The sequence below is a fragment of the Rhinolophus sinicus genome, linkage group LG10 (assembly GCF_036562045.2).
Source record: "Rhinolophus sinicus isolate RSC01 linkage group LG10, ASM3656204v1, whole genome shotgun sequence".
NCBI lineage: Eukaryota > Metazoa > Chordata > Mammalia > Chiroptera > Rhinolophidae > Rhinolophus > Rhinolophus sinicus.
This window is the reverse complement of record NC_133759.1, coordinates 69,055,557-69,077,952: the sequence shown is the minus strand read 5'-3', so window position 1 is coordinate 69,077,952 and position 22,396 is coordinate 69,055,557. Positions and strand designations below refer to the sequence as shown.

Sequence of the window (22,396 nt, the reverse complement as noted above, 5' to 3'; positions counted from 1 at the left end):
AAATAAAAAATATCTTAAAACAAACTAAAATGGAAACACAGCATACCAAAACTTATGTGATACAGCAAAACCAGTTCTAACAGGGAAGTTCATAGTGATAAATGTCTACAATAAAAAGAAGAGATCTCAAATAAACAATCTAACTTTACACCTCAAGGAGCTAGAAAAGACAAACGGAATATGCCCAAAGTTAGAAGATGGAAGTAGATGACAAAGATCAGAGCAGAAATAAATGAAGTAGAGACCAGAAAACAGAAGATCAGAAGAAATTAAGAGCTGTTTTTTTGAAAAGGTAAACAAAATTGACAAACCTCTTGCTAGACTTAGCAAGAAAATAAAAGAGAGCACTCAAATAAATAAAATTATAAGTGAAAGAGGAGATATTACAACTGATACCACAGAAATACAAGGGATCATAAGAGACTACTATAAGCAATTATACACCAACAAATTGTACAACCCAGAAGAAATGGATAAATTCCTAGAATCATACAACCTACCAAGACTGAATCTTGAAAAAATAGAAAATTTGAACAGACCAATAAAGAGTAAGGAGATTGAATCAGTAATCAGTCTTCCAACAAAACAAAGCGCAGGCCCAGATGGCTTCACAGGTGAAGTCTACCAAACATTTAAAGAAGAATTAACGCCAGTCCTTCTCAAAGTCTTCCACTCTCGCACTCTCGAAATGAAAAAAATTTACAGGAATGGAGAATATATCACTGTTTGCCAAACATTGTGGGATCTTGGAGAAACAGGAATTAGTGTGATTATAAAGGGGTAGAATGAGAATTTTGTGATGATGGTATAGTTCTGTATCTGTATTGCTGTGGTGGTTAGACATTCCACACTTGTGATAAAATGGCACAGAACTATATGTACACATTATACCCATGTTAATTTCCTGGTTTTGATACTGTTCTATAATTATTTAAGATGTAACCATTGGGGGAATCCAGGTGAAAGGTATATGTACCATATCTTTGCAATTTCCTGTGTATGTATAATTACCTCAGAATAAACAGCATAAAGTTTGCTTAAATATTGACAGAATTTATTGCTACATGACAGATTACGGATTATTAATGATTTGTCCTTCAAAATTTTATTATATTTTTCTATTTTCTCAAAGTAATCTTGTATTATTTTTATAATAACAAGAAAATGCATTAAAACTGAATAAAAAAAAAAAGTCTTCCAAAAAATTGAAGAGAAGGGAAGACTTCCAAACTCATTCTATGAGGCCAGCATTCCCCTGATACTAAAGCCAAGTAAGGATGCTATCAGAAATGAAAACTACAGGCCAATATCCTTGATAAACATAGATGCAAAAATTCTCAACAAAAATTATCAAACCGAAGTCAACAGGATTTAAAGATTTCAACAGGATTTAACAGAATTAAAAGGATCACACACCATGATCAAGTGGGATTTACCCCTGGGATGCAAGGATGGGGCAACATATGAAAATCAATAAATGTGATACATCACATTAATAGAATGAAAGATAAAAATCATACAATAATCTCAATAGAGGCTGAAAAAGCATTTGATGAAATTCAACCTCCTTTCATGGTAATAACTCTCAACAAAGTGGGTATAGAAGGAACATACCTCACCATAATAAAGGCCATACATGACAAGCCCACAGCTAATACCAGACTCAATGGTGGAAGGTTAAAAGCTTTCCTCCTAAGATCAGGAACAAGACAAGTGTGCGCATTCTCACCAATCCTGTTTAACATAGTCCTGGAAATCTTAGCCAGAGAAGTCAGGCAAGAAAAAGAAATAAAAGGCATCAGAGTTGGAAAGGAAGAAGTAAAATGGTCTCTCTTTCCTGATGACATGATCCGAAAATTCATATGAAACCACAGAAGACCCTGAATAGCCTAACCAATCTTCAGAAAGAACAAAGCTGGAGGCATCACACTTCCCAATTTCAAACTATATTACAAGCTACAGGAACCAAAACAGTATGGTGCAGACAGCCAGTGAAACAGAATTGAGAGCCCAGCAGTGAACCCATGCATGTATATATATGGTCAACGTATATTTGACAAGGGAACCAAGAATATTCAGTGGGGAAAGTATGGTCTCTTCAATAATTGGTGTTGGGAAAACTGGATATTCACAAGCAAAAGAATGAAATTAGATCTCTATCTCATACCACTAACAAAAGTTAACTTGAAGTGGATTAAGGACTTAAACGTTAAGACCTGAAACCATAAAACTCCTGGAAGAAAATATAAGGAAAAAACTCCTGGACATGTGTCTTGGTGATGATTTTTTGGACGTGACACCAATAATACAGGCAACAAAAGCAAAAATCAACAAGTGGGACTATATTAAATTAAAAAGCTTCTGCACAGCAAAAGAAATAATCAACAAAATGAAAAGGCAACCTATAGAATGGGGGAAAATGTTTCAAGACATATATTGGATAAAGAGTTAATATTCAAAACATACAAGGAACTTATTTAACTCACTAGCAAAGTACCCCAAATAAACTGATTAAAAAATGGGCAAAGGACCTGAAATAGACATTTTTTTCCAAAGAAGAGATACAAATGACCAAGTGCCTGAAAGGGTGCTTAATATCACTAATCATCAGGGAAATGCAAATCAAAACCATGAGCTATCATCACCTCACACCTGTCAGAATGGCTGTCATCAAAAAGACAAGAGGTGACTGGAGTACAGCATAGGGAATAGAGTCAATGGAATTGTAACAGTTATATACAATGTCAGAGTGGTAATAGATTGGGGGGGGGTTATCACTTTGTGAGTGGTGTAAATGTCTAACTATTACATTGTTTTGTACACCTGAAACTAATAATAAAAAGAAAAAAAAGAAAAGAGGTAACAAGTGCTGGTGAGGATGTTGAGAAAAGGGAACCCTCATGCAATGTTGGTGGAAATGTAAATTGGTTAAGTCACTATGGAAAACAATATGGAGGTTCCTCAAAAAATTATAAATAGAACTACCTTATGGCCCAGCAATCCCACTTCTGGGTACATATCTAAATAAAATGAAATCAGGATATCAAAGACATACCCGCCCTCCCGAATTCATTGTAGCATTTTTCACAATGGACATGGAAGCAACCTGAATGTCCATCTAAGGACAACAAATTAATAAAGAAATATGGTACATATGTACAGTAGAATATTATTCAGACTTTGTAAAGAAGGAAATCCTATGGTTTGTGACAGCATGGATGAACGTGGAGGACACTACACTATGTGAATTACGCTAGACACAGAAAATCAAATACTGTATGATCTCACTTACATATAGAATCTAAAATAGTCAAACTCAAAGAAGCAGAGAGCAGAGTGGTGATTGCCAGCGGCTGGGGGAGGGTGAAATGGGAAGCGATGGTCAAAGTATGCAAAATTTCAGTTATACAAGATAAATAAGTTCAGGAGATCTATTACACAGCATAGTGTCTATAACTAACAATACTCTATTGTATACTTAAAATTTGCTAAGAGGGTCCATTTCATGTTAAGTGTTCTTGCCAAAAAAATGATAATAATGATGGGGTAGGAGGAAACTTTGAAAGGTGATGGATATGTTTATGGCCTTGACAGTGGTCATGATTTCACAAATTGAAACTTATTCCCAAATCACTGAGTTGTACACATTAGATATGTGCAATTTTTTACATGTCAGTAATAGTTCAATAAAGTGGTGTTTTTTTTTTTAAAAAAACAAAACAAAAACAAAACACACCCTTCAGTGGGTCATAAGTGTGTGATCTAAAGGAAATATATCTTCAGGGTAACACCATGGGAAGCCCAGTGCCAGATCACTTGTTTATGGATAGTGGACCAAAAAATAAAAAATGTGGGAGCTGGATGGGGCAGTGACCAAGGATGGCCAAGGGAAAAGGCAGGGCCTTGGGGTGGGGGTGTCAGTTGGGGGGAGTCTGGGCCAGGCATTGAAGGGAGAATCAGAGTTTACCAGATGGTCAAAGCGGGGGCAGGAGCAGGGCCTCCCAAGCTGAGGGCCAGGTTAGTTCATGGGCAGGGAGACCCGGCAGTGCACAGCGTGGCGTGTAGGAAGGAGAGGGCTGTCCCAGCGACTGGCTTGAGGCGTGTGAACTAGGGCAGGCAGGGTGAGGCAGGGCGGTGGCAGGCGGACAGCCTTTAATGCCAGACTGCAGAGCAGCCTGAATGTGATGGAGATGGGGGTCCAGTAAGGGCTTCGCAGCAGGAGGGGCATGCTGGTCTTGGGGGAGGCGGTGGTTCAGTTACTGTAGTTTGGGCTGGTGACGATGTGCATAAAGGGACACACAGTGGGAGCAGTGAGGCTCTCGGCAGATGGAGCTCCTAGGGCCGCCTGTCCCATGCCCTCCCTGGCCTGGGGTTCAAGCCTAGCACTTAGCTCTGCCAGGTGGGAGGTTCTGCCCTCGGGCCCTCTTCGCTGCTCCCCAACCTGGGTCTGTTGTACTCTGGGAATCTGAACCATCTCATCTTTGCCCGGCAGGCTGGCCTAATCCGAATGCAGGACGAAGAGTTCTTCATCGAGCCTCTGGAAAAGGGGCTGGCGGCGAGGGAGGCTGAGCAGGGCCGTGTGCACGTGCTGTATCGTCGGCCGCCCACCCCCAGGCTACCTCCTCTGGGGGTGCCACAGGGCCTGGACACAGGTAAGGCTACTGCAGGTGGGCAGGTTGTGTGGTTTTGTCTTTTTCAACTAAGAATTAAAGTGCACTCTGGGCTCTGGAGTATGGACGGAGCTGCTAGGCAGGCATGCAGACAGCCCCTGGCTACAGCCTCTCAGAGCCCTCCAGAAGGCTGGGCTCACTGGCCAGCCCAAACCCTTCCAGGGTTCTTGGGATCCCTATCAGCGGTTACAGTGAGGCCAGGTCAGGGTCTGACTGTGCCTCGCAGGCCTCACAGGCCCCAGGGTCCCAGGGTCAGGATGAGGCCACCTTGCCTGGGCCTGGTTCTTGTGGGGCGGGCTCAGCTGTCAGCCTCTGGTCCTAGACTCCTGGCTAATGGCAGATGATAGGAGGACTGGGTCCTGGACCAGACTCATCTGCATGTGTACAGTGAGCCCTGGAGGCCCTGCTGGGATTTGCAGAAACTATCCCATCACTCCAAGCAGCCCTGGCTCATTTATCTTAGGTCTCTGACTTCCTAGCTTGACAGATAAATTGGGTGCAGCCTGGCAGGACACCATTCTAATTTCAAGGAGTGGTGTCAGATATCTTTGCAAAGGAATTGTTCCATCAGGAAGCCCAGAGCTCTCTGGAGCTGATCAATACTTCCGGCGGCCCCTTCAGCCCAGGTGATGAATTGCTGTCTGCCTGGGCTGCTGACAGTGGGGCCTGAACTGCCTGGCTTTCCCTAGAATCAGCCCCTCCTGCCTCTTTCCCACCCTTGGACCTCTCTCCAGGGGGAAGATTGGAGAGTGAATTTCACTCCCATACGGTGTGGCTGGGAGTAAAAATTCACCGGGGAAATGCCCCAGACCAGGGACCAGTGTCCTGGCCTTGCTCCTTGATGACCGGTTGCCCTTGGGCAAGTTTGGACCTCTGGACTCTGCTTTCTCATCTGTCCAGTGGGGTTTGAAATGCCTGTGTCTCAAGAGTTGACGGCTTGCCACTTTGTGCTTTGGGCCTGGTGCTTCTGGGCTCGCTCCAATTGGAAGACTCAAGGTGGTCCCTGGGGCTGCCAGGTGCCTGGGGCGAGTTTCTGACCTCAGTTCCACGTGGTGGCTGCCTTCCTGAACATGACAGCCTCCACCATGTTCTGGCTGGCCTGGCCTTATTTGCTGGGCCTCTGTTGGTCTTTGGCATCTTCTACTAAATCCTCCCCCACCCTGCCCTCTTCCCACCTAATTTGGCGACAGCTTAGAACTCAGAACTTAAGAAAGTAATTTCAAACTCAGAATAAGCCTAAAAACCATTGGCTTAGGCCAAGTGCACCATTTGGGGGCTGAGGCGGCCCTGGAAGGGGGCAGGGAGAGCCTGTCCAGGCTGAGCTCTGGGCCTCAGCCCGGGACGGTGGGTGTATAGGCTCCAGGCCACAGGCCTGGGGTCTGAGGCCAAGTCCCCCTTCCTTGATGTCCCTGCTCAGTGTCAGCATGACCCTGTGTGGGTGACTTGGTCCATGGAAAGCACATTTCTCCCTGGACGTGCCTGATTGTTCCTACTTGGCCTGGGCTGAGGCCCACTCACTGGCTGGAGGGGGTCCAGACGCATGTTATACTGTGGCTGGGCTGAGGGCCCGAGGTGACCTCAGACGGTCCAGCCCTTCATCGGCCTGGGCCCAGTTAGGGACCACAGTGCAGTTGGGAGATATGGAAAAGCAGTGTCCTTGGCTGGGCACGTTTGTTCCTTGTGCTTTCCTGCAAGAGGACACAGCCCAGCATCTCAGTGTGTGCACGAGCGGTAGGGGTTACTTTCTCCTGGTGAATTCTGATGGGGACTGTTACATATTGATGTAGCCCAGGCTGAAGCAGCAGGAGACTCCACCCCCATCCCCAGGCAACTTCTGGAAGTGGGTTTGAACCCCCCAACTATTTATTGATGGGCAGTGGGTATGATGGGTCCTCTGGAGAAGGGGAGCACCTGTCCTGGGCCTCTTGGTCTGGCTGGGAGGGTGTCCCACTTGGGTCCTCTGTGATGCTGAGACACATTGTCCTGTGTCTCCTGAGTAGCCAGCAGGCTTCCTGGAGTGTCTCGGGCTCACCAAGCCTCAGAGAGTCGTCACCACTAATAGTCTCCGTCATCTGAGGTCAGTTGCAGGGTTTCAGATTGCCCGCGGAAACAGATGGAAAGTGAAGGCTTTAACGTGTCTTCATGGATTCAGGCCAGTGTCTGGTGTGTGCATTTAGCAGCTTAGTTCTGCCAGTGTTACCCTCAAGGTGGGCAAGAGGCTGAGGGAAGGGGAAGGGCGTTTATCTCCTCACTGGCCTTGTAGGTGTGCACTTGTGTGCATGTGTGTGTACATGTATACTTGCATGTGCACACATACACGCACAGGGCCCCACTCCGAGTCCTAGTCTCCTGCCTGAGCCCTGTCCTGGCTGCCATCTGTCTACCCTGTCGTCTGGGGTTGTTGAGGGGAAGCCAGGGCTGGTGGCTGTGTGAAGAGGAGCCACAGCTTGGTGATCCTGGCCCATCAATCCCTCCTAGTCTCAGGCCACTGTGACATTGTACCACTACCCTGTTTAAGCCACTACAGTGGCTTAAAACAATAGCAGTTTATTCTCTCATACTTCTAGAGGGCAGAATCCGAAATGAGTATTAATGGGCTGAATCAAGGTGTTGATAGGACCATGCTCCTTCCAGAACCCCGAGGGGGAATCCATTTCTCGCCATTCCCAGCTGCTGGTGGCTGCTGGCATCCCTTGGCTTGTGGCCACATCATTCTCATAAGGATGCATGTGAGTGCATGTAGGACCCACCCAGACCATCTAGGGTGATCGCTCCATCTCAGGATCCGTGATCTCATCACATCTGCAAAGGCCTTTTTTGTCATATAAGGTAACATTCACAGGTCCCAGGGATTCGGACCTTGTATCTTTTGGGGCCACCATTCAGCTTATCCAGGAAGTGCCTACAGGCTGGCGGTGCAGTGAAGGGGCTGCACATCTGTGGAGGAGTCATGCTGTAGGTCTCCCTCGTTCCTTCTTGGGATAGTGCTCAGGTACAGCCCAGGCAGCCCCTTGACCTTCTGCCTCTGCTGGACTCTCGTCCCGTATCAGCCGGGCTGTGGGGCCTGGAGAGGCTGGGCTGAGCTGGGACTGGGATGAGCTGGGGCTGGGCTGAGCTGGGGCTGGGCTGTGCTGGGGCTGGGCTGAGCTGGGGCTGGGCTGTGCTGGGGCTGGGCTGGCCCCAAGACTATGAGCATAGAGAAGCTGGCCTTGCTATTGGCGCCCAGGGCCTGGCTGTCTGAGGGGGGCTGAACTTGGGATTCTGGGACGTGTCCCCACAGGGTGGGAAAGGTCCCTGGGTCCTGTGCTAGGCATATGGTCTCTCAGGCACATGGTGCCCTTTGCAGAAAGTCCTACCATCCCAAGAGAAGGGCTGCAAACGCACAGGCCTGCCAGGCCCAGCAGGCAATGCCAATGAGGATGGCAGCAGGGGTAAGAAAAATAATTACGCCCACCCTTGGCCTGGCTTTCATTTCCCTGCTTTTGATAAAAACTTGGACACAGAGAATATGCCTTTGCTCAAAGGAAAACAGCAGTGTGAATGCAGCAGCACATGGCATCCAGCCTGGCCTCAACGTGAGCGCAGGACAGAGTGGAGACCCCTCCTTGGCTTCTGACCATGACCTGGTGGGAGTGTGGGCCTGGGCAGCTATCCTCTTACTGTCAAGAGAATGCAGACATCAGATGTTTTATGTGAACTCTGCTGATTTTAAAATGCTGCTTCAAATTTCTGAAAGGCACCATGTAAGCCAAATAAAACATGGCCCCCCTTGGCCACCTGTGCTTATGAGACACAGAGGTGAAGTGTCTTTTGCGCCCTCTGGGGCTGCTCTTCTGGGCCTTGGGACAGAGGAGGGGCTGTGAGCTCCTGCTAGGCTGGTGGTTCCCATCCCGTGGGTCTGCCCCTGGGCCAGCATGCCCTTCAGCCCCGCCTTGCATCGGGCCTGGCTGCAGGAAGAACAGTCAGACAGCTCAGTGCTCGTGACCTTGGCCGCCTCCTCCAGGTAAGCAGCCGGTGCCAAGCCTCTGCCCGCTGCTGTCAGGCTGCGGCGTCCTCCCTGGCGGGCAGAGGGGGCACACTGCCCTGGGGAGTGCTGTGCCCCACTGCTGCCAAAGAAATGCTGTGAGAGAGCAGATCGGGCCCTGGGCACTGCAAAGTCTTGACTCAACGGCCCAAGTCCTTTGACCCCCTGCTGACCCGCTGCACATTTTCCAGGCTGCTGAAGGGCTGCCTCAGAAATAAGCAGGGCTAGGAGCCAGAGCAGATGCTGGGAGCTTTCAGGGGCTGCAGCATGGAATGTTACAGAGCCAGGACGGCACCCTGCAGGCAGTGGGCAGCCCCCGGAGGAAAGGGGCCTGACAGCCAGTTCTGCATTTTAGCCAGCCACTCTGGTCCAGGCTGGAGGCAGGGAGGCCAAAGCAATGGGTTGGGGAGAGAGTGGCATCCTGTGAGGATAGACCACTGATGGGAAGGGGGCAAGGCTCCACCCAGGGGCAGACAGATAGCTAGGCCTCAGTGATGCAGTGCTGTGAGGTGTAAGGGCGAGGGTCCAGCAGAGGGTGAGCCCTGGTGAGGGTGCAGGGTCGTTCATGGGGTGGGGGGTGGAGAGCAGGCATGGATATGCTGGAAGCCAGATCAGGGAGTCTCTTGACTCTGAAGCGGCTGATGTCATTCTGTTTCCTATGGCCCCTGTAACAACTTGCCACAAACTCAGTGGCTTAAAACAACTCAGGTTTATTCTTTTACAGTTCTGGACAGGGGAAATCCAAATGGATCTTAGGGGGCTAAACTTAAGATGTCAGCAGTGCTAGTTCCCTCCGGAGGCTCAAGGGAAGAAGCCCTTCCTCACCTCTCTCTGCTCCTGGTGGCTGCCGGCGTCCGTTGGCTCATGACCACATTACTCTGATGTCTGCTCCATCGTCACAGTGGCCCCTCCTCCTCTGTAATCAAGCCTCCTTCTATCTCCCACTTAAAAGGGCCCTTGGGGTTATGTTTGCCCCCTGGGATAACAGCATTATATCCCATCTCAAGATCCTTAACTTAATAGTATCTGCAAAGTCACTTTTGCCATATCAGGTGACACAGATTCTGGGGATTGGGCCGTGGACATGCTGGGGGCCATGATGCAGCCCCCTTCACCAGTACCTCATCTAAGTGTTGAAGTCTGAGGCCCTGGTAAAGGAGAGCAAGGCCTTTGGCTGCCTTTGCACCTGGAGCCCCAGGCCTGGCCGGTGTCTGAGTATAGGGACCTCTCTCTGTGTCCCCAACCCAGGCATTCCTGATCTGCTCACTGATGCCCCAGCGCCTGGTCTGGCCCACTCAGACTTGGCCCCCTGCCCAGTGCAGCCCATCCCTGCTGGCAGCTGCCAGCTCAGAGTTGCAGCTGAAAGCCTGGGTACCTCTGGACTCGATTCCCTGGGCCCTCTCAGTTCCTCACCCTCATTCCATCTGGGGGCTGTGCCTGCAGCTCAGGGACCAGAGGAATGCCATGGAGAAGCCCTGATTGTGAAACCCGAGGCAGCTGGCAGGCTTTGGGATGTGTGTGTCAGAGCTGTGTGCACCCTGGGCAGGGGCTCAGCACTCCGGCTCTGTGACCGGCCCCCTAGAGGTGGTTGCAGATGCCAGCCAGGAGGGGTCCCTGCACATTCTCTCAGACCTGGAGTTGTCTGGGCCCAGACTTGGGAGAGTGCTGCAGAGCTGTTGGCCGAACTGGGGGCTTTCTGCCTGGGGTCTACGGCTTGGGTGGCAGAGGCGATGCCATGGACATGTCCTCCTTGACGCAGCCCCGGACTGGCACTCTGCCGGGCACTTCACCTGAACCGTGCTAACAGTCTATGTGTTCAATGCCCTCCTCAGACATAAACCGAGCTGTCCCTATGCTCAGGCCTGCCCTCCCCTTTCTCTCTCCTGTGTTTGTGTGGGATCTGGTTTAGGGTGGAGCAGGCCAGGTGAACATAGCGTAAGACGGACTGGATCTTTGCTGGAGCACTGTGGACAGATGTCGAATGTGACCCTGGGGGGGGGGGGGGCGCTGGCCCTGGCCTGGCTGTGGCCGCAACTCACATGCAAGAGACAGTTCTGTGAACTGGCCAGTGGCTCTCAAAGGAGCTGCCTCAGCAGTCAGCAGTCTCTCCCAGCATGGGGTGGGGGGCAGTTTGGTGGAGGAGGCTGGTGTGCCTGCCTGGCAGCTGACCCAACCCTGTTGTATCTCACTTTTCTCCTCTGTAAAGTAGGTGTAGTGTCACGGGGGCTGTAAGAATTAGACGAGCTCATTCTCTCATCCTGGGCTTGGTGCTGGCTCCTTTCTTGCTGCCGTGCATCCTTGTACTGGGGGTCCTGAGTCCTCCCACCCTGGCCGCTCCTCCTCCGTGGCTCGCTCTTCCACAGACACAATTAACTGAAGCTCTTTTCCTCCTTCCCTTGGATTTGTGTTGTGAATGTCACCCAAAGGGCTTTCTGTTGGCACGTGCAACCCATGCCAACCCATGCCTGGCTCCAGGTAACACGTGGCCTGGGATGGAAGCCATGCTGTGCTCCGGAGTGCCCAGTAGTCGCGTTTGCCACGGGCTCCTAGTGCCTGCTCTTTGGGGATCCCCAGCACAGCAGACTGGGATGTTTCTGTCTGCTGGGAAAGATGCGCTGTGTCCAGGGGCAACTCAACACGTCTGGCATTTGTGCTTCAGATGTGCCAGCCGGCCTGCCAGGGGCAAGAGCAGCTGGGCCTGAATATCCCTGGGGACCCCATAAGCCCCCCTCCACAACCCAGGCCCCCCCCCAAGGAACAAGTGTGAAAAAGATGTGGGCTTCCTGCATGCTCGTCGACATGATGAGTCAGATGGACAGGCGTCCCACAGCCCGTCCCTGTCCCTGCACAGAGACCGCCTGGGGCTGCACAGTGTCCCGATGCAGGTGAGAGGAGCTGGGTACCAGCCTCAGGGCGATTGGGCTGCAGAGACAGCTCAAGGGATGCCTGAAGGGGACAGAGGCCCTTCTTCAGAAGCAGAAACTGGGTTTGGGCCCGAGGTTCGAACTCTACGAATTTGTATCAGGCGGAAGCTTGTGACCACAGGCCCCGTTTCCCCTCAGAATTTTCAGCAGGCTGGCAGACACCCCAGCCAGCTCCAAGCCTGAAGTGTTTTCTATAAAAATTTCCAATCTTCCTTGACCCATTTCTCTTTGAAATGAATACCAAGCAGCACTGTGCACTTGGCCCTGAAAGAACTTAGACTGGGAAAAGGTCACACAATTAGGTGGAAATGCTGGTATCTGCTCACTCTCCCTCCCACTCTCAGGCTTTACTTTTCTCTTCCTCAGTATCACCTTTCTCTTACATACACACGAGCATGCATGCAGGGGCTGGAACATGGGCTGGATTCTTGACTTGGGGAGCGTCCCCCAGAGCTCTCAACGTGGCTGCATTGGCCTGGGGTGGCCCAAGGCAAAGCCTCAGAGAACATGCCTGGAGTTGATGGCAGAACCTGGCAGTGGAGTCCACTACAATGCCTCCTAAGGGATGTCCAGGCAGGGTGATGGCGCACTTGGGACCAGGTCAGGGCTCAGGGGAGAGCTTGCAGGGGCAGCGCACGGGACCCAGGGAGCCTGGGACCTGGAGTGGGATGGTGCTGATCTTGGCTGGAACAGACCAGGTGCCTGTGACGCTCCCCAGTCACAGGGGAGTAATAAGAACAACTATTCTGTTGAGATGGGACACAGGCTCAGAGAAGGCAGCTTTCATCTCTTATTTAATCACTCACACATTCATGCAGCACATCCTTTCTACGTCTCTCCCCCGCCTCCCCAGATCTGGGGCTGGACCGGATGGGGACACAGCTGGGAATGAGCCAGATGGAGTCCCTGTCTTCCGGAGCTCCCTGGCCATTGGTGGGGACACATGAATAGATGCTGCAGAGAGGAGTAAATCCATGAGCAAAGCAAAGTCTGGGGAAATGGTAGAGTGACAGGACAGCTAAGGGAGGGAGCTACTCCAGGTTGGAGGTGACATGAGCCTAGCTGGTGGGAAGGCCCAGTCCTGGGAAGTCTGCTCCAGACAGACAGGACAGGCGCTGGGCTGGAGACGTAGGGAGGGTCTAATTCACGTGGAATCGTGGTGGGAGACAGGGACTGGCTCTCCCAGCAGGGGGAAGCCTCGGGGGTGGGGGGGCTCTCAGTGGAGCAGGTGGGAGCAGGGAGGCTGTGAAGGCCCTGGGTGGTTCTAGTGGCTGATGACAGATGGCAGGTGGATAGTTCAGGATGTGTTTGGAGGTAGAGCTCATAGGACATAGGCGTGCGGGAAGGAATCAAGGACAGCTCCTGGGTTTTGAAAGGCCTGAGCAGCTGGGAAGATGGGGGGTGGCTGTGATGAAGACAGGTGGGGGTGTTGTTGCAGGCCAGGTGGCTGGGCCAAGTGCAGCAGCCAGAATCAGGGCCCTTCTTCTGCTTTCAGAGGTGTACCCCTTCCCCTGCTCTTGGCTGCCCTGGCTCAGAGGATGAGCTTTCCCAGGAGAGACAATGACGGCCATGGCCAAGCCCCTTTGGCTTCCAGGCTTTTGGGGTGGGGGTACAATGACCCCAGATGTGACCGCACAGGTGGGCAGGCTCTGGGGTGCGCTATTAGCTCCTCTCAATCTGGGAGGCAGAGGCCCTTCCCTGTGGGATATGATTGACGGGGACAGTGAGGTCCCCTACAGACGTGTGTGTCCTCACCTTTCTATCAGGCCAGGTCCTCCTTCCCTTCTTTGCCCTTTAGGGAGCAGCCCGGACCTGCTAGGATGGGTGGGAGCTTGTGAGAGCGTGCGGGCTGTGGGCTGCCCCCCCCGAGCTGCTGCCTGGGGCTGCAGTAATGTCCTTGCCCCTAGTGCAACGTCTCTTGGAATTTGGGTTTGGGGACCTCCTGGCAGGGGCCCTCGGGTTCTTCTTCTGGTGCTGACCCTGCAGGCTGTGGCCTGAGCAGGCCGGATGCCCTCGAGCCCTGGCTCCACATAGCTGTCAGGAAGCACTTGCTAAGAGAAGGAAAGAGTGGTGGCACCCCAGCGCAGGACCAGTTCAGCTCTGGGGCAGAGCCTGACCGGCTCCCCGCGGAGCTCCGGGAACCTGCAAACCCTCACCAGCAAGGGCCCCTCTGGCTTATATTTGGCTGATGTAGCAATAAAGAAGCAGTGCTGCGTTTTGCTTTAATTTGTGCGTGTTTGGTCGCTGGTGAGAATGAGTGATCTGATCACTTTGCATGTGCCCTCTCTCCATTCATGTCCAGTGGTTGCTCGTCCCCTGCGGTTCCGTGTAGCAGGGTAAGCCCTTCATCTGCGTTCGGCATTGACTTTCTGTCACGTTTGATACCAGCATTTCCCCAGGCTGTCATTCCCCGTTTCTTTTCAGTTTTGTTCATTTTTGTTGCACAAAAGCCACTCTTTCTGTAGCCCAGTCTATGGGGGATTCTTCTCGTGCCCCTGGAGCTGCATTGGGGGCTTGAGGACAGCGTGTTTATCAAGGGCCTGCGTGAGGATGGCGCTCTGCCTCCGCATGTTCTTCGTCCGCCCACAAAGGAGCAAAGGAGCAGTAATGAGAATTAAGGGGAGCGGAGCGCACCCCTGTGGGCGTTCCCCAGGCACACCATCCATAGGTTCTTATGAGGACCCCGTGGGCTTGGCTGGTGCTGTCACTGTGCCTGTTTCACCAATGAGGAAACAAGTGTTGACAGGTCACAGCTAGTAAGTTGTACAGCCACAGCTGAAGCCAGCACCCCTGTTGGGGGAGGGACGAGCAAGTCAGGACCCAGGGCTACGTGCTCCCCTTCCACCCCCGAGCCTGGGCTAACGAGGCTGGCCATCTCTGACCCTACCTGAAGGCTGCCTGTCTTGGGCACACATGGGGCCTTCCAAGCACCAAGGTTCTGCTTACTCGATGCAAAGACTGAGGCCCAGAGAGGGTGTGAGGAAGTGTCTCAGGTCACTCAGCTATGGAGAAAATCTTTTGCTGTGTAATCCCCAGCATCAGGTAGAGTGTCCGCCACAGTTGGTACTGAAATATCCATGACAAGGGAGAGTGAATGCCGCTTACCCGGTGAGCAGGGCCACGTGGACCTCATTCCTGGAGAAGCAGTGTCCCTGGTAAGCGTTGGAGAGCTTGCCACTGAAGCTCACTTTTATTGTTGCAACAACTTTTACACGGCTGGCTGCAGTTCCTGCGTTTGTGCAGGTGGGATGTTACTGGGGCCATGAACCCCCTGGGGCTTTTACTGCTGAACTGGGGAGACAGGCTGGGGCAGTGGTCTTTGGGACCGGGGAATCCAGCCTAGCTGCTCCCAGCTCACTCTGGTTCCCATTCACCGAGCATGATCTTTGAATTTGAATATAAAGTGTCCGTGGAAACTATACCCTTTGTTCACTTACTCTTGTTCAGTTTATTCACCAGATGGTCACTGATTTCCCACACACAGCCTGGCACGGAGCCAGGCTCTGGAACCCCAGGAACCTGACAGACACAACCCCCCACCCCTGACCGCATGTAGGTCATGGTGACTGGTCGGCCCACAAATGCCTGCACAGTTAGAAATGGTGGAAAACGCCAGTAAGCAACCATAGTAACTGGAGGTTGAACTTGAGCTCTGAAGTATGGATTGCAGTTCATTTCACAGGAGAAGAGGAAGGTGAGGCAGCAGGGGTGAGGGTCCTGAGAGGAGATGTGGGGAAGCGGGGGTGAGGGTCCTGAGGGGAGTGGACTTGGCCTGTTTTGGGGGTCTGGAGCAGGAGGCGCCCAAGGGGCAGATGGTGGTGGGTGTTGTGGGCTCAGTCTAGGAGTGGGGCCAGTGCCCTGCTGTAAGTGGAGAAGCAGGGTGGCCTGGTGGCCTCTGGGGTGTGTCACAGGGGCTGATATCATCCTCTTTATCCTCAGTGGTTTGACAGTTCATAGGCTGGGGTCAGGCTGGCCAGGCTTGTGGGGACAAGTGGGCTTAGCAGGTGATGGAATCACCTTAGCAGAACGAAGAGTTGGGGCACCAGGCTAGTCTGGCCAGGCGACGTCCAACAGGGTGAAGGACCAAGGGCTTTCCTAGATCCCACTCCCACAGGCTCGAGCCCCCCATGGGCTATGGGGAGTGGGACTCGGGGCCGTTTAGGTCCAGGGCTCCAGGGAGCTTAGGGTGGGGACAAGCGGAATAGTGGCCTGCTTGATCCCACCCACCCAACACAGAGCCACAGTCGTGTGTGGCTGCAGGCTGGAGCATGTGCATAGGGTAGGGGGACCTGTGCCCAATACCCAGGACAGGTTAGAGCCCCCAAGGATGGGAGCTTGTGTTCCTGTGACTTTGTCCAGAGCCTGGGGGTCAGGAGTCCATGGAGGGCAGTGAGGGGCCATCTCTGCAGGGTCTCTGATGCCAGTGTTGTGCGGTGCAGGCCAACCTGGGTTCCTTGGCAAGAGGGCTTCCCATTTCTCAAGAGAAGCCGGAAATTGAGATTTTATATAAAACTTTTCATTTTCAAATGTTGGCAGCTAAATCAAAATTTTCAAAAACCATGTATGGGCCAAGCAGACCCCTGGTGACAGTGGGGACAAGAGGGTCACAGGTGGCTTCAGTGCCTGGGAACCCAAGCCCACAGCATTCCCGCGGCGGCCAGACAAGGCTCTTGATGTGGCTGGCACTGCCCCAGAGTGGAAATGCACTTCGGAGGAATTTTTATTTTCATTTCGGGAACAAGAGAGTTTCCCAGCGATTCCGTTTCTGTGAGATGAAATCTGCGGTTGGCGTGTTGTTCTTGGAAGCCAGCGGGGCAGCCCATCTGCACAGCATTAGCGGGAAGGGGTGCGGTGGGAAGCTGCGTCCAGACCCCAGACAGAACCCGGGCGGGGTGGCTGTTTGGTTGGGATCAGCCCCCAGGCCCCTGGAAACAGCCCCCCTGCCCACCGAGCACTGGGTGGCCCCACCCCACTGGCCAGGCTGGACTGGGCTGGCATGGACAGACCCTGTGGCTGTGGTGTCCAGCACTGAGCCCCAGGACCCTGAGGCTCTATTGTTCTCAGGCAGCGTAGGGAACAAATAGTTAAGTGTAGGTGCAAAAGGATCTGGTCAGATGGCTGAGCTCCTTGTCCTGGGCGATGTCCCAGGAGCTACTTATATTCTTGGCCTTTATCATCAGAAGGACAAAATGGGGCATGTCTTGTCCTGCGCCCTTCAACTGGGAGGGGCACAGGGTCTTCATATGCCGAGAAGAGGCCAGCCCTGCAGGATCCACCTTGGACCACTTCAGAAAACTCAGTTTGGGCCCTTGGTGATGGACACTCCAGGGGCCAGGGATCGTGTCCCCCTCTCTTGGTGTCCTTGGTGCTTGGAACGTGTGGGTGCTGCCCAAGGGCTGTGGTGGCCCAGGAGGGGGTAAGGGAACCGGGGGGCTGTGCATGGCCCTGGCTTGCTGGTCCAGGCTCTGGCCCAGCCTCAGATTCCCTATTTGTAAAGGCAAGGGTGTTGGACCAAAGCCAGGCCTCAACCCACAGCTCCCAGGCTGTATCCCCAGAACCAGTGCCACACATACTTTATTTGACTTGCACAGTGTCTTCAAAAACTGTGAGTATACACGTAAAAGTTGGGAGGTTTCACACATTAAAATTTCAATTTTTCAGTTTTCTTGGGAAGATGAGAAAGCCTGGTGGTTGTGGCCTGCCCTGCAGACAGTGATCAGAGTGGGGTGCCTCTTCCAGGTGGGGCACTGAAACCCCTCTCCCCACTGCTTCTCATCTGACTACCCACTCACTCTGGCCCCACTGCCCAGCGGCCATGGAGTGAGGCTCCGGGACAAAGATGAATTCCGGTAGGTGGTTACCAACACGTACTCTTGTCCCCCTCCACTTCTCTCTGTCGCTCTCACACATGTGCACATGCACATATGCACAGCCATGCACACGCATGTCCGTGTGCACTGTGTGTGCAGAGCAGACACACTGACGTCTTCATGGAATGAGCTGTGGGACCCAAGGGGTTTCCCTGGGCTGGGTGAAGGCCTGGACACGCCTTGGATAAGTCCTGCCCCCTGGGCCTCGGCGGTGGGCTCAGCTCAGAGACCTCCATGGGCAGCTGTGATGCTGCAGTCCTTATCAGTGGGACCCTTCTCTCTTTGGGCACCTGTGGTCCAAGCGAGAGGTCACAAGACCAGACAACCTGGATGAAAGGCACCTGCACTCCCACTTGCAGGGACCATGGGGCTGCAGTGCTCCCATCTTCTGGGGGAAAGACAGCCTCAGAGAGCACTCACCTGGTAGGCACAGGCCAATCTGTGGGACAGGCTGGGGGACAGCGAAGGGAAATTGGTGGGCAACTTGCCAAAGCCTAGGTGTGGGGTGTGGGCAGCCCCCTGCCACACCAGATCGTCTGGTGGGATAGGAACCAGTTCCCAGACCTGCCACATCTGTATAGAGGTCTCGGTGGGGCCGGTGGCTGCACTCTGCTCCCGGGCCCTGGCATCCTGGCCCCACACCTGCTCCTGCAGAGCGACCTGCTCCCCATGGATGCTGACAACAGGAGAGACAGAGCCTGCCCTCTTATGTCATCAGCGTTTGTGTCATGCCTGGCTCCAGCAGTAGCCGAGGGCCAATTCTGGGGGCACACGGTTTTTCCCACCTGCTGCCTCTCAATAGGGGGTGGGATGGGCCCCCATCCCAAAGTCTTGGGAACCTGCCCTGCCCCCAGGCTTTGCTGCGCACCTCTGAGCCAGACACCAACTGGCTCTCAGGAGAAGGGACACAGTGTGGGGCCCAGACGTGGGATCGTAGGCAGGGCCTGACCTCTCCGCTGGTGGGACAAAGGGAAAATGTGGGAAAAGAATGATCTAAGTCCAGTCCATTTTCAGGTACAGAGGCCACATTGGCCACCCCTGCCCTCTCCCCTGTCCCCTGTCCCCAGCTTTAGGCCCATGTCCTGACGTCCCCCTAGAAGCTTTCACAGGTGGCCGGGGTGCTCTGGTCCTGGGTCAGACACCCTCGGGCTTCATCCAAGCCCTGATTCTGAGCCTTCGAGCAGTTCCCTGCTCCCTCCTCAGGCGCTGGTGATGGTCTGCCTTCCTTGTCGCTCTGCAGGCCTGGTATACACTGGTTGCATGCCAGCTAAATTCAAGTTTGAATCTCCTCTTCCCTTATGGCGGGCTTCTGTTCTGCTTCAGTGACTGGCCTTGGCATTGCTGGTCCATGAAGGAAGGCGTCCAGCCCAGAAACCTGGACTCTTATATTCAGCTCCTTCCTCACTCTTTAGGGCTCATCTATGGACAAGCCTGACCAATTGTACCCTTAAAATGCCTAGAAATGGCACTGCCACCACCCTTGTCCCTGATTTTGTTGCCTGGCTTAGTTGCCATGGACATAAAGTATTTAATTTCCAGTGTCAGAGTCCATCATTAAGTCATTCATTTGTTCACTCACTCACTCACTCGCTCACCCATCCATCCACCCAGTGTTTGCAGGGCCTGTGCTAGGCATTGAGTGCACAACCCGATCTCTACCCCTGAGACGTCCTGGCTGGGGACAGATGCAGACGAGGACGAACAATGACAAGTGCTGCTGATACCCTAGAGAGGCCCGAGGCGTGAGCAGCTGACCTTGCCCTGGTCAGGGTGAGCTCCAGGAAGCTCGTCAGAGCGGCTGCCTAGCACCGAGGCTGAGTGGCTGTGCTGGGGCTCCAGGGACCAGGGCAGGACACGCTGGCTCCAGCACAGACTCTGAAGTCTGGGCTTCTCCCTTCACTCTCTGCCTCTGTTTCCTCATCCAAAAAATGGAGAGAAGGGATTTTCAGCCAGTAGGGTTGTGGGGAGGGTTAGACCCCATCAAACTTGTGAGGAGCCCAGCGTGGACCTGAAGCTAAGTGATGCAGTGGTGTCCTGGCAGAAGTTTGGAGAGCCCCACCTGCGGCCACGGTCACCAAGCAGCCAGGCGCCTGCCCACGGGTTGCTGCCCACACCACATTTCTTCAGTAGATATTTTCTAGGCTGCTGGCCCATGTCGATCTCAGGTGGGCTCAGGGTGGGGCAGTCTTGGACCAGGCCAGCTTGCCCTCCTGCCTTGCCAGGTCAGGCGAGGGAAGCAGGCACAGCATAGGGCGATGGGTACTGACATAGCTGGGACAGTGAGGGCCTGGGCGAGCCCTGGGGGTCATCGACTTGGTCTGGTGTACCAGGACAGGTGTCCTGGAAAAGGTGGTACTGGGTGGCCCTGGGAGACGGTACAGAACTTCTCATCAGCACCTACTGTGCATCCAGGACCTTCATGAGCTGAGCAGATCAGAATTGCCAGCCAGAGGCTTGGTTGGACACCATGATACGCTGTTTTTCTCACAGTGTCGCAAAACAAATAGAACAAATGGAACTAATATTTAAAGAGGATTTATAATTTGGTGAGAAATCAGGACCTCTCGCAGCACAAGCCTGCACTGCTCTCCCTCGGGTCCCCAGTGGGTATGCACTGAGGGGCCCTGGGCAGGGGCCCTGTGCTCTTTCCCCAGTCGCACCGTCTCCACTGACCCCCTACCTGGAACCCTTCATCATTGTACTCTGTTGTCTTCTTTTAGCTGAAATATGTTTCTCTGCATTCTTGGCCCTACCACAAGCTGATGTAGAACAGCCAGGCAGAGAGGGCTTGTGAGAGGGGCCATGTGTGTGTGACCTGGTGGCTTAGAGAGGAGTCTTAATTTGCAAACCCCCGGCTGGCGTCGCTCATTTCTGTCTCTCCCTGGCTCCTATAAACATTTGAATTGCTGCCCTGGCCTTTTTTTTTTTTAAACATATGATTCATATAACACAAAATTTACCATTTTAACTATTTAAAAATATGTAATCCAGTTGTTCTAGAATAATACTCGCAGTGTTGTGCAACCATCAGAACACTTTCATCCTCCCAAACAGAAACCTTGTACCCACCAGCAGTCATTCCCCATCCTGCCTCCCCAGCCCCTGGCAACCACTAATCTACTTCCTGTCTCTGTGGATCTTCCTGTTCTGGACGCTTCATAGAAATGGAATCACACACGATGTGGCCTTATGGGTCTGGCTTTAAAGTAACCTGTCTTGCTAGCGTGCAGGCTCATGGTTCACCATGTGGTTCCCTGTGCCCACGCCGGCTCCACCTTGCCCCTCACGGTCTCTGAGGCCACTCCCTGTACCCTGGTCTGCGGAGCAACTGGCCGTGATGTGTCTTCCGGAGCCACGTGCCTGTGCCACTGACCACTCTTCAGATACCTGGCAGGGGCAGTGGGCCAGCCTCTGGCTCCTTCTTCTGACTTGTCTGTGACCATGGCCACTTCTCTCTTGGTTCCAAACCCCCTCCAGAGACAGGGATAAAAGGGCTTCTATTCGTTTCTTCAGAAAAACTTCAGTTTAAGACCTTGTTACATGCACTTTCTAGGCCAATGCTCAGAGGGCCACCACGGAGGTGTGCAGTCCTAGCGCCGCTCTGCATGGGAGCAGCGGGTGCCCAGGGACATGCACATGGAATACTATCACTACTACAAATCTGCAAAGTGGCGCTCAGTGGCAGAAGGAAGGCCCTGTGTGGCTGGGTTAAGCATGTCGTTGCATCTCACACACCTGCTCCCATCACCGGCTAGGGAGATGGGCTTGGGGTCACGTCTTCTGGGCTTGGGGTTCCTGACAGCAGCTCCATCTTATATGCTTAAATAGGCAGCAGCTTGGATTTGTGAGGCCCAGGGGTGTAAGACAGTGGGGACTGTGGTTAAAAAAAAATCTAGCACATGCCTCCACTGAAGGGGTCGCCTCTTCCATGCTCCTGAAATGGTCTCAGGGTTGACAATGAAGTGTCACTTGAGGTTCTGCCCAGATGGCACGCTAGCCAGGGTGCTGGTCAAGTCTGGAGAGGCTCTAAGCTAGAGAATGTGGAATCTGAAAAGAGCAACACAAACCTCCACCACTCCCTCCCCAAAGAGGAAGAAACAAAACCATGAGAACCCCCTGCAGAGACTGATCTGGTGCTGATGTTTAGGTCTGGAACTGGTGTACTCATGCGTGTGTGTGTGTGTGTGTGTGTGTGTATGTGCATATGTGTGTGTGCACGTGTCCACGGTAGCAGATGGGCCCAGCCGGCCGGGAGAGCCATGGGGGAGATGCATTACAGGACAGGGGAGACCATTGTTTATAAGAAAAGTTAGAAAGAGAACCGGCAAACAAAAATTGAAATAATAGAGTAAGATGGGAGAGATAAGTCAAAATTTATCAATAATCAGAATAGTTGCAAATGGGGTAAAAACTCACCAGTTCAGTGTCATAGTAGAGTAACCAAATCAAACCCAAATCTAAAATCTAGCTATGTGTTATCACCAGATATACAACCAAAATGTAAAGGCAAGAGAAGGTTAAAAAGAAAGTATGGCCACAGAAATATCAGGCAGCCAAATGCGAGCCACTGTTCTTATGTCAGTCTCAGACTCAATAGACTCAAGGCGTTGTCAGGGAAAGATGGGTCACCATCTAATGAGAACAGGTCATTCCCCAGATGACAGAGAATTTCTAAAGTGTCATCCACTCAATAAAGCAGCCTGAATGTATTTGATGTAAACTTTGTTCGAAATGGACAAATCTATCATTATTTTCAGCCATTTTTTTCCCAGTTGGTGTTGGATTAAGTAGACAAAAACAAACAAACAAACAAAACCAAGAAAGGGAATTTCTGAAAACACAAATAACGAGCTTGATTTAATGGACATAAATAAATTTTGTGTCTGACAAGTAGAGGTCCCTCATTCT

The 22,396-nt window shown here is 52.4% G+C and overlaps 1 protein-coding gene across 3 annotated transcripts in view; it reads left to right on the top strand.

Annotated features, from left to right (window-relative positions):
* ADAMTS2 (ADAM metallopeptidase with thrombospondin type 1 motif 2) overlaps positions 1–22,396 on the top strand; it is a 245,741-nt gene that overhangs the window by 77,671 nt on the left and 145,674 nt on the right. For all 3 annotated transcript variants that reach the window (XM_074312147.1, XM_074312148.1, XM_074312146.1), the window contains exon 3: positions 4,493–4,652. In XM_074312147.1, coding sequence (XP_074168248.1) covers positions 4,493–4,652 — 160 coding nt within the window. The remainder of the gene's footprint in view (positions 1–4,492; positions 4,653–22,396) is intronic.